The sequence below is a fragment of the Ovis aries genome, chromosome X (assembly GCF_016772045.2).
Source record: "Ovis aries strain OAR_USU_Benz2616 breed Rambouillet chromosome X, ARS-UI_Ramb_v3.0, whole genome shotgun sequence".
In the NCBI taxonomy this organism is placed as follows: Eukaryota; Metazoa; Chordata; class Mammalia; order Artiodactyla; family Bovidae; genus Ovis; species Ovis aries.
The window spans coordinates 53,383,023-53,392,022 of record NC_056080.1 but is presented as its reverse complement, the minus strand read 5'-3'; the positions used below and the strand labels follow the sequence as shown (position 1 = coordinate 53,392,022).

General features: G+C 61.7%; 1 protein-coding gene and 1 non-coding gene across 3 annotated transcripts; both read left to right on the top strand.

Annotated features, from left to right (window-relative positions):
* Nucleotides 1-277: 277 nt before the first annotated feature.
* On the top strand, nt 278-7,838 carry LOC101122329 (melanoma-associated antigen D4). Of its 2 annotated transcripts, none has more exons than XM_027962848.3 (13): nt 278-355; nt 1,331-1,541; nt 1,924-2,757; nt 3,114-3,320; nt 3,430-3,493; nt 3,734-3,813; nt 4,210-4,301; nt 4,953-5,032; nt 5,121-5,163; nt 5,574-5,636; nt 6,590-6,704; nt 7,017-7,447; nt 7,632-7,838. In XM_027962848.3, exons 2-13 carry the CDS (start codon nt 1,332-1,334, stop codon nt 7,639-7,641), a joined length of 2,229 nt encoding a protein of 742 aa, XP_027818649.1. In that variant the 5' UTR covers nt 278-355; nt 1,331; the 3' UTR covers nt 7,642-7,838. The 2 variants fall into 2 exon arrangements, with proteins under 2 accessions (XP_027818649.1, XP_014960385.2); XM_015104899.4 differs by having other exon boundaries at nt 1,301-1,541.
* On the top strand, nt 6,215-6,341 carry LOC114111838 (small nucleolar RNA SNORA11). Its single transcript, XR_003587576.1, has one exon. It is a non-coding gene; the product is annotated as a small nucleolar RNA SNORA11 (small nucleolar RNA).
* Nucleotides 7,839-9,000: the final 1,162 nt, after the last annotated feature.

Sequence of the window (9,000 nt, the reverse complement as noted above, 5' to 3'; positions counted from 1 at the left end):
GGTTGGAACCGCAATACAGGGCGCGCGTGCCCGCGTCCCCGGTCGGTGTCGCGGGGGCGGAGGGGTTGACAGTGAGGGGAAGCTGGCGGGAGGGAGAAAACGCCCCACCCCACCCCCGCCCACCCACTGGCGGAACCGCATGCGCACAGGGGACCTGGTGGAAAAGGCTTTTGTTGGGAGAGCGGGCCGGCTGGAGGGGTCCGCGCATGCGCAGGCTGCCCAGCCGCGGGGGGTGGGGGGGTGCGGGGAGAAAAGGGGCGGGGTGGTGGGAGCTGCTGTGCTGGCAGCAGTAGGCGAGGGCGCGGCTGCGGGGTTCCTGGTGCTGAGGACGGACGCCATTGGAGCCCCAGGGAAGGTAAGGATCCAGCCCCAGACAGGACCGGGAGAGGGCAAGTGGAACCGGGTACGCTGTGCCCTTCCTCCCCCCCCCCCCCCCCCCCCGGATGTGAACAAAGCCGAAGCACGCAGAACTTGAACCCCATTAGACCCGTGGTCAACAAAGGAGCCGCCCCCCACCACGGCCACCAGACCCAGGCTGCCCGATTCGAGCCCTGCTTAACACCGGAGCCCACCATCTGAACACCTTTAGCGGACGCGTGTGCTCCGTGCTGAGCTGCCTTAGCGCGGAGGCCCCACCCCCACTCCAACCATTCTGAGATCGGTGCAACCCAACTGACGGCTTTGCCCCCTTCCCCGAGTTGCGATCCTGGCCTTTGAGACCTGCAGCGCTTCCAGTTCGAGCCTCGCCTAGTCCGAGGACCGCCCCCCCCCAACGGAACCCCACTCCATCCCTCGTGAGCACTCCTGTATGAGTCCAGCCTAGACCTGAATCACCTGAATCCCTCCCTCCCCCCACTGCGACTTAGAGGGTCGCTGGGATTCATTTTCCCAGAGCTTCCAGCAGTCCCCGTTGTCTGAGCCTTCTCATGCCTTCTCCTCCCCAGCATCCTGGCCCCCTGCTCCAGCCATTAAATCGAGGCGCTTTATTTCCCCTCTCTCAAAGCATCTCTTCTGGGACTCTCTGGACTGAAGCTCGCCAGTCCACCCCTTGTTCCAGTCCAGCCGCTGGTCTGGGGAGCCTGTGTGACCTAAACTCCCCTTTCAGTGCAGGGTCTCCGCCGACCTCCTCTGTCCTCCTAGGGCTCTGTCTCTGAGGGAATCTACCCCAGCAGCCCTCACCCCCGCCCCAACCTTACACTGCCTGGGAACCCGGTGACTGCAGCCCTCCACCTCCTGAGAGATCCCGCCTCCTGCTGGATCCCGCCCCCTCCCCCTGAGGAGGCCTCCTCATCCCTCTCAGGCTGAGCCCTCTTCTCCTTGGGACCCCCAGCATGGCAGAGGGAAGCTACCGCAAGGAATCTGAAGGGTACAACGTTGAAGACATGGACGAGGGTAGTGATGAAGTCGGGGAGGAAGACATGGTTGAAGGCAACGACTATGAAGAATTTGGTGCTTTCGGAGGCTACGGTGCCCTCACCAGCTTTGACATCCGCATCCTCAGAGCCTTTGGGAGCTTGGGTCCAGGCTTTCGCATCTTAGCGGTGAGGCCCCTCCTCGGCCACCTGCTAGCCCTGGGCCTTCTCTCTTGTGACGTCAGGGAGGATGGGAGGAGGGGGCCGATGAGGGCTGGAGTTGAAGGGGGAAGGACTGCCCAGCTTACCCAAACCTTCCCTCTCCTACTGGGAGCAGCCGGGGGTGGGGGTGGGGGAAGCTGGGCGGGGACGGATGTGGGGCGGGAAGTGCTGGGAGGGCCCGGGGGCTGGTCGGAGGCTGGCCGACACAGGGGGAGCTATCTGTGTAGAGCTATCTGCCTTCCCCTCCCCTGCCATGCCATGCCCTGCCCTGCCCTCCCCTCCCCTCCCCTCCCCTCCCCTCCCCTCCCCTGCTCTGCCCTGCCCTCCTTTCCCCTCCCTGGTCTTGCAGAATGAGCCCTGGGAACTGGAAAACCCAGTGCTGGCCAGAACTCTGCTGGAGGCATTTCGGATGGATCCAGAAACACTTGCCAATGAGACGGCTGCCCGTGCTGCCAACGTAGCCCGGGCCGCCGCCTCTAACCAAGCTGCTCGGGCTGCTGCCACTGCTGCCCGTGCCACCTACAATCAGGTGGTCGCTAACCACCACCCGGTGGCCACCCACCAGGCGTCAGGAGGCGATACCCAGCCCGTGACATCTGCTGCCCAGGCTCCGGCAGCCACCCCTGAGACAAGCATCGCTTCTCCGCACAGCTCCCAGATGCTAGTCAACAGCGAGATGGCTGCCCCTGGGGCTCCAGCAAGGTCCCCACAGCCGCAGACATCCTCCCAGGCCCAGGAGGCTGCAGCCGAGGGCCCTAGTACGGCCTGTGCTTTCCCCCAGGCCTCGCGTGCAGGTGAGATGGATGCCACCCGACCCAAGACAGCCTTCCTGGGTCAGAACGACGCCTTTGATTTCAGCCAGCCGGCAGGTGTCAGTGGCATGGCCTTCCCACGCCCCAAGAGACCTGCCCCGGCCCAAGAGGCTGCCACAGAGGGCCCCAGCGTTGCCTCCAGGGGCACCCAGGCAGCCTCTGCCGGGGAGGGGGCGGCCACCCGGCCCAAGACGACCAAGTCCGGGAAGGCTCTCGCCAAGACTCGCTGGGTGGAGCCTCAGAATGTTGTGGCGGCAGCTGCCGCCAAGGCCAAGATGGCCACGAGCATCCCTGAGCCTGAGAGTGCAGCTGCCACTTCTCAGCAGAGTGCGGAGCCCTGGGCCAGAATGGGAGGCAAGAGGACAAAGAAGGTGAGACCTCCCTGCTTTCTCCCACCCTCCTCGCTCCCCTGCTTTCTCTGGCCTCTCAGCTCTCTGCCTCCTCCCCTCCCTTCCTCTCCCTCTTCTTCCCCCTCCCTCTTCTCTCAGCTTGTCCATGTTTCTCCAAGCCAAGCTTCCCAGCATGTTTTTACTCCACGTAGTCCCTACCCTTGGGCCTGGAGGGAGAAGCGGTTGGCTCAGTGCCTGGCACTTAGTAAGCACTGGGCACGTGTCATCCACGTGTCATCTACTACCCTTATTTCCAAGTACCTGCTCTGGCTAAGATGTGTGCCAGGCGACTCAGGGAGCCTGGGCGCCCTGAGTCTCTCCTCTGTCTAATGGTACAGTCCAAGCACCTGGATGACGAATATGAGAGCAGCGAGGAGGAGAGAGAGCCTCCTGCGGTCCCACCAACCTGGAGGGCATCGCAGCCCCTGCTGACGACTGCGCGGCCTCAGATGGCCCCTCGGCCCTCCATGGCCCTGAGGTCCCAGGTACCCTCAAGGCACGTGCTGTGCTTGCCACCCCGCAATGTGGCCCTTCTGCAAGAGAGGGTAAGAAGGAAGCCTGCCCTTCCCCCTGTCTCCCTCCTCTCCTCCCTTCCGGGCCAGTTCTTTGAGGTCACCCACGCTTTGATCTCCCCGTGCGCTCTTCCTTCTCCAGGCAAATAAGTTGGTGAAATATCTGATGATTAAAGACTACAAGAAGATCCCCATCAAGCGCTCAGGTGGGCAGCCTCTGCCCCCTCCCTGAACTCTGTCCTTCCCCCCTCCCACCACCCTGCCCTGCGGGCCTCCCACCAGATGCCCTCTCCCCGCCAAACACACACAGATCGGGCCTGGCCGATGGCTCCATTGGCACGCTGTGGGGTCCTGAGCGTGCTCCCCTCAGCAGGGCTGACGGAAAGGCTGTAGCTCTGTGGCTGCTGCTCAGCCCTGGGGCTTTGCCCACCCCTCCCCTGCTGCAGACATGCTGAAGGACGTCATCCGAGAATATGACGAACACTTCCCTGAGATCATTGAACGAGCAACGTACACTCTGGAAAAGGTGGGCGTGGGGCCGAGGGCAGCTCTGTGGAGCAGGAGCAGCAGGGAACCCTTGCCCGCCTCCCCCCTCTGCATCCCCTCAAGGCCCAGGGGCCGGACTGCACGCTCTGGAGGGAAGCCCTCCCCGGCCTCTGCACCTGGGAGCTTCCTCTGCAAGCCTCCTCCCCTCCTTCCTCCCGTGCTCTCTGAGCGCCTGTGGTCTCCTGAGGTGGCTCCCGTTGTCTCAGCCAGTGTCACTGCTCCCACAGGGCACTTCCTCCATGGCCTCTCCTCTCCCTCCTCCTCCAGGGCTTGGGGTTCCCCGCCAAGAAAGAGTTCTAACAGGGAATTGAATGACCGCCTGCAGGACACCCGGCGTGGATGTTTGATCTCACATTCCGTTTTCTCCCCGCTGTAGAAGTTCGGGATCCACCTGAAGGAAATTGACAAGGAAGAGCACCTGTACATTCTCGTCTGCACACGGGATTCGTCAGCCCGCCTCCTGGGAAAGTGAGAAAGCACAGGAGGCCGGTGGTCTTCCTTGGTGGTGCCTGGCCCTCCTCTCGAGAGAGACGGGAAAGTAGGGCCGAGGGGCCTAGCACGGCTCCCACCCAGAGTTAGCAGTGCTGAGCAGCTAAGGGCGGGCAGGGGCAAGTAGCTTGGGGCGAGGCTTTGCGGCTCTCTGGGTTTCAGCCCTGCCCACCCTTCCCGCCCCTGTCTTCCTGGGAAAGCAGGCTTCTTGATTGCCTCTCTCTGCTAAGGTCCCAGCCAGGGCTTGGCAGAGTGGGCCTCGGGCAGGGGGGCGGGGAAAGGGGAGAGTGGGGGCGGGGGTCTCCAGTGGAGTCATGCTCCAGATGCAGTGGGCAAAGGGCAGGGAAGATCAGGGTGTGCCTCTGGTCTCAGGGTTGCCAATCGTCTGCTCCCCGCCTAACCCCATCCTCGACAGAGCCCTGGGAAGAGGTGTTAGCATCCACATTTGATGGATGAAGGGCCTCAGTCTCAGGCCGAGGAAGGAATTGTCTGGACCAGGTATAGCAAGCCATACAGAGTGGGAGGAACTGCCCTGTAGCCCAGCAGTGTGGGAGAGGCTAGTTGGGTGAGCCGGCTGTGGTCACCTGGGCAAATGGCTGCTGGACAGGATCCCTCTTTCTACGCCTTCAGGACCAAGGACACTCCCAGGCTGAGTCTCCTCTTGGTGATTCTGGGTGTCATCTTCATGAATGGCAACCGCGCCAGCGAGGGTGAGTGGCTGGACAGGCAGCTGGGGGGTTGCCCGTCGTCTCACCTCCCTCCGTCTGCTAAACTGTTGTACCTCATCTCTTCTCACAGCTGTCCTCTGGGAGGCACTCCGCAAGATGGGACTGCGCCCCGGGTATGTTTGGGGGCTCCTGGCTCCCGCTCCTCAGTGTGTCCTTGGGCACAGGAGGCCCCGGGATTGCAGTGGCCTAGCGGTCTCTGTGGGGCGTGGCATCCTGGACTAGGTAGAGCGCCAAGGCTGCACCAGGGTGCGTGGGGAAATGGTCCTGAACCCCGAGCCCTCTTCTGCCCCGTGTGCCCTCTCTGTTCCCACACGAGACCTCAGAGACACCAGCAGACCTCGGGGCTCCATCCAGCCCCTCCCTGGGGCCCTGCTGACAAGTGGCGGCCTGGCCTCTGCTGCCAGCCCAGGCGTCCGTGAGGACGCCTCACAGGCTAGGAGGCCCTCAGTCCTGCTGGGAGCGCTCCTGCTCAACCCAGGCACTGCCACTCTCTCTAGTCACGCCTTCCTTTCCTTGCACTCAGGGTGAGGCACCCATTCCTTGGCGATCTGAGGAAACTCATTACAGAGGACTTTGTGAAGCAGAAGTGAGTATCTTTGCCCCCCACTCAGGCCTTCCTCGGGTGCTGCTCTGGCTGAGGACGCCATTCCCCGGCCCGTGTCTTAACACCAGAGGGATGGGTGTCTGGTGTGAGTGTGGCGTGGGAGGATGCGAGTGTCGGGGGCACGGGGACAATTCCAGGGAGGCCTGGGGAAAGGGAGCACTTGCGGTCTGTAAACACCGGGTGGAACAGTACAGCCCCCACCTCCTTCAGCACCTGCCCTGTAGGCAGTGTCCCGGCTTTACATCTCACGGGCCTGGGACTCAGAGAGTAGAAACCTGATCATGGCCCTGACGGGGGTAAGGCCCATCTGGGCCTGGAGCCTGGCCCTGCTGATTTTCTAGCCCAGGCTCACCCCATCATCAGTGCTTGGAGATCTCCCGTGCCCTCACAAAGGCCCCGTGTGCATGTTCGTCCATCTGCCGCCCCGCAAACACACGTTCACAGGTGTTTGGGAGTATGCGTGGAGTCCCCTACTCTTGGTTGACTGTTTCTCCCCATACAGTCGTTTTCTAGGATGGATTCTCCCAGGGTTCCGTCAGGTCACAGACAAGCCCCATGGTGGGTTGTGCTCAGAGCATGGAGCCTGAGGAAATGGCTCCTGCTTACACCAGACCCAGCAGGAATCTGGGTTATTGTGACAAGGGGCACAAAACTCGTGGCCTTCCTCTGAACAAGTACCCTACACGTGCCCCCTACACACCCCCCCATGTCTACTGGGCAGGACCAGTGGCCTAGGGGTGTGAGCCCCTCCATTTAGGAGGCAGAAACCCTGGGAGCCGGTGTGGAAGTGGGGGCAGGGGGTGCAGGGCCAGGGCAGGCCTCCTGCAGCAGCCGAGCTGCAGCCTCAGGGCTGGGAAGGAACTACCTGGGAGCCACTGGAACAGCCACAGGTGTGCCTGTCTGGGAGCAGAGGTTTGTTGTCCTCTCTCACGCAGGTACTTGGAATACAAGAAGGTCCCCAATAGCAGCCCACCCGAGTATGAGTTCCTCTGGGGTCTGCGCGCCTGCCATGAGACCAGCAAGATGAGGGTGCTGAGATTCATCGCCCAGGTAAGGCAGAGCCCGTGTTCTGGCTGCATCTCCCCATACCTGGTTTGTGTCTTGGTCCCGGCCTCCTGACGCCGTTTGTCCAGTGAAGATGCCAAGGCCCAGCAGGGTTCCCGAGTCACTGACACCGGTTCGCAGGCTGTAGGGAGTGGACGGGGTGAAATCCCAGGTCTGGCGCAGAATGACGGGAGCCTGATTTCAGTCGTGTGGGTCTTTCACATGACTTCGCAAAGCACTTAAGTGAGTGAAAGGCGGGAAGCGGGTGCTGAGCGAGGTAGGGTAAGTGTGCAAACGGTTGCTGTGCTTCCATCGCAGTATCAGAACCGAGACCCCCGGGAATGGAGGGCTCATTTCTTGGAGGCTGTGGATGATGCTTTCAAGACGATGGATGTGGATATGGCCGAGGAGCATGCCAGGGCCCAGATGAGGGCCCAGATGAACATCGGGGAGGAAGCTCTGATTGGACGGTGGAGCTGGGACGATATCCAGGTGGAGCTCCTGACCTGGGATGAGGACGGAGATTTTGGCGACGCCTGGTCCAGGATCCCCTTTGCTTTCTGGGCCAGATACCATCAGTACATTCTGAATAGCAACCGTGCCAACAGGAGAGGTACCTGGAGGGCTGGTGTCAGCAGTGGCACCAATGGCGCGGCCAGCGCCAGCATGCTCGATGGCCCCAGCACCAGCTCCACCATCCGGACCAGAAACGCTGCCAGAACCAGTGCCAGCTTCTTCTCCTGGATTCAGTAAGATTGGAGGTCATTACACGGGACTCTGGAGGCTGGGGTGGAGAGGGGCTGGCAGGTATCAGGGGCAGGCCTGGGGTGGCCTGGGGGAACGAGGAGAGCCTGACAAGACACTCAGTCTGTCCTTGCTGTCCCTCACATGCATTGACACCTCTACTCCGGCTTTTGTGTCTCCTGGTTCCAGGCAGCCCTGAGGAGCTGCGGCAGTCCCCCGCCAAGCCAGAGTGCCTCCGCTGCCCGGTCCCCGACAGAGCACTCCAGGCCCGCTTCTCCCCGTCCATGGAAGATGGCATGCAAGATGACGCACTCTATGCCCTTCCTGCTTTCATTGTGTGCTTCTCTCGTGCTGTCGTGTTTTGGGTATCTGTGTTACATTAAAGTTGTGAAATCAGTCAGATGTTTCCTCCTTTCCTGGGCAGGTGTGGCTCTGAGCAGCCCGCGGATCTGTCCCCCGCGGGGACAGGCGGGGGCCGCCTCTGCCTAAAAGACAGGCAGGTGTGGGTGGGTCCGGTGCTGGGAAGGACAGAGATGCCCCTGAAGGGGGCCGACCATGAGTTTCCACAGGCTCCGGTCCACAGCTTCATGATCTACACTGTGTGCCCCTAGTCAAACATAGTGGCGATTCACAGGAGCAAGGGTAGGGTGGAGGGCCGAGAGCTGGTGCCCCTGTCCCTCCCACCAAGGGACAGGCTCCACAGACATCCCCCAGGACCTACCTGCCCCGCCCCATCTCTGGAGTCGCTGTCCAGGATTCCCTCCCTCATCAGCCACACAATTTTAGGACCTCATCCCTCTTCCCGAGTCCTAAGGACAGCGAGGTAGGCCTCACAGTGACATCCTCACACCTCCAGCAGGTAGAGGAGAAACCATCATAGGCAAGAGAAAGCTGCAGGCAGACCTGGACAGCCCATTGCCCATGACCATGACCCGAGGCTCTTCGGGAGGCTCCAGGGTACTTCTCCATGGAAGCAGGGCTCTCCCGGTGAGGCCAAGGCCAGCCTAGGTCCCTGAGTCTTCACGGGCTGTGCGATCCCTGAGGGGCTGAGGCTAAACTTTCATTCCCCAGGCAGACGACAGTGAGGGCAGAGACACTTTGGAACTCTGGGAAGGACTCTGTAGCAGGAAGGGGCCATCTGGGGCTTTTCTGGGTATCTCAGTGATGTCCACAGCTTGGAGGACAAGGCTCCAGGTTAAGAGGAAGGAGAGAGTAGTGTAAAGACCGCAGCCCACCTGCCCAGCCACCCGTTGCTTGGCTCTTTGCCCCAAGAACAGGTTCCACTCCCTCAAGCAGACGTGGATCCTGACCCAGACCCGGTGGAAAGCAAACACACCCCATCACTTGGCTCAAAAATGAGTACGAATTCCAAGCAGGCAGCAGGAGTCCACCACTAGTGCCACCCTTCCGAGTGATGGCCTGGGCCGTACCCCCAGGAGGCAGGCTCTGTGTGTACCCCTCCCTTAAAGACAGGCTTCATGTGGGTTTCTGCCTTATTTGTTGGTGCTTTGCTGTCTGCCTCCCTGGCTGCTGGGTTGATGCCTCGCCCCGTGGACAC

What these genes read in the sequence shown, in the direction of transcription:
- LOC101122329 (XM_027962848.3), top strand. Translation starts at nt 1,332, where the DNA reads ATGGCAGAGGGAAGCTACCGCAAGGAATCTGAAGGGTACAACGTTGAA. An exon ending in CAACGTACACTCTGGAAAAG is followed by an intron (nt 3,814 to 4,209) that starts GTGGGCGTGGGG and finishes TCCCCGCTGTAG; the next exon opens with AAGTTCGGGATCCACCTGAA. An exon ending in TCAGCCCGCCTCCTGGGAAA is followed by an intron (nt 4,302 to 4,952) that starts GTGAGAAAGCAC and finishes CTACGCCTTCAG; the next exon opens with GACCAAGGACACTCCCAGGC.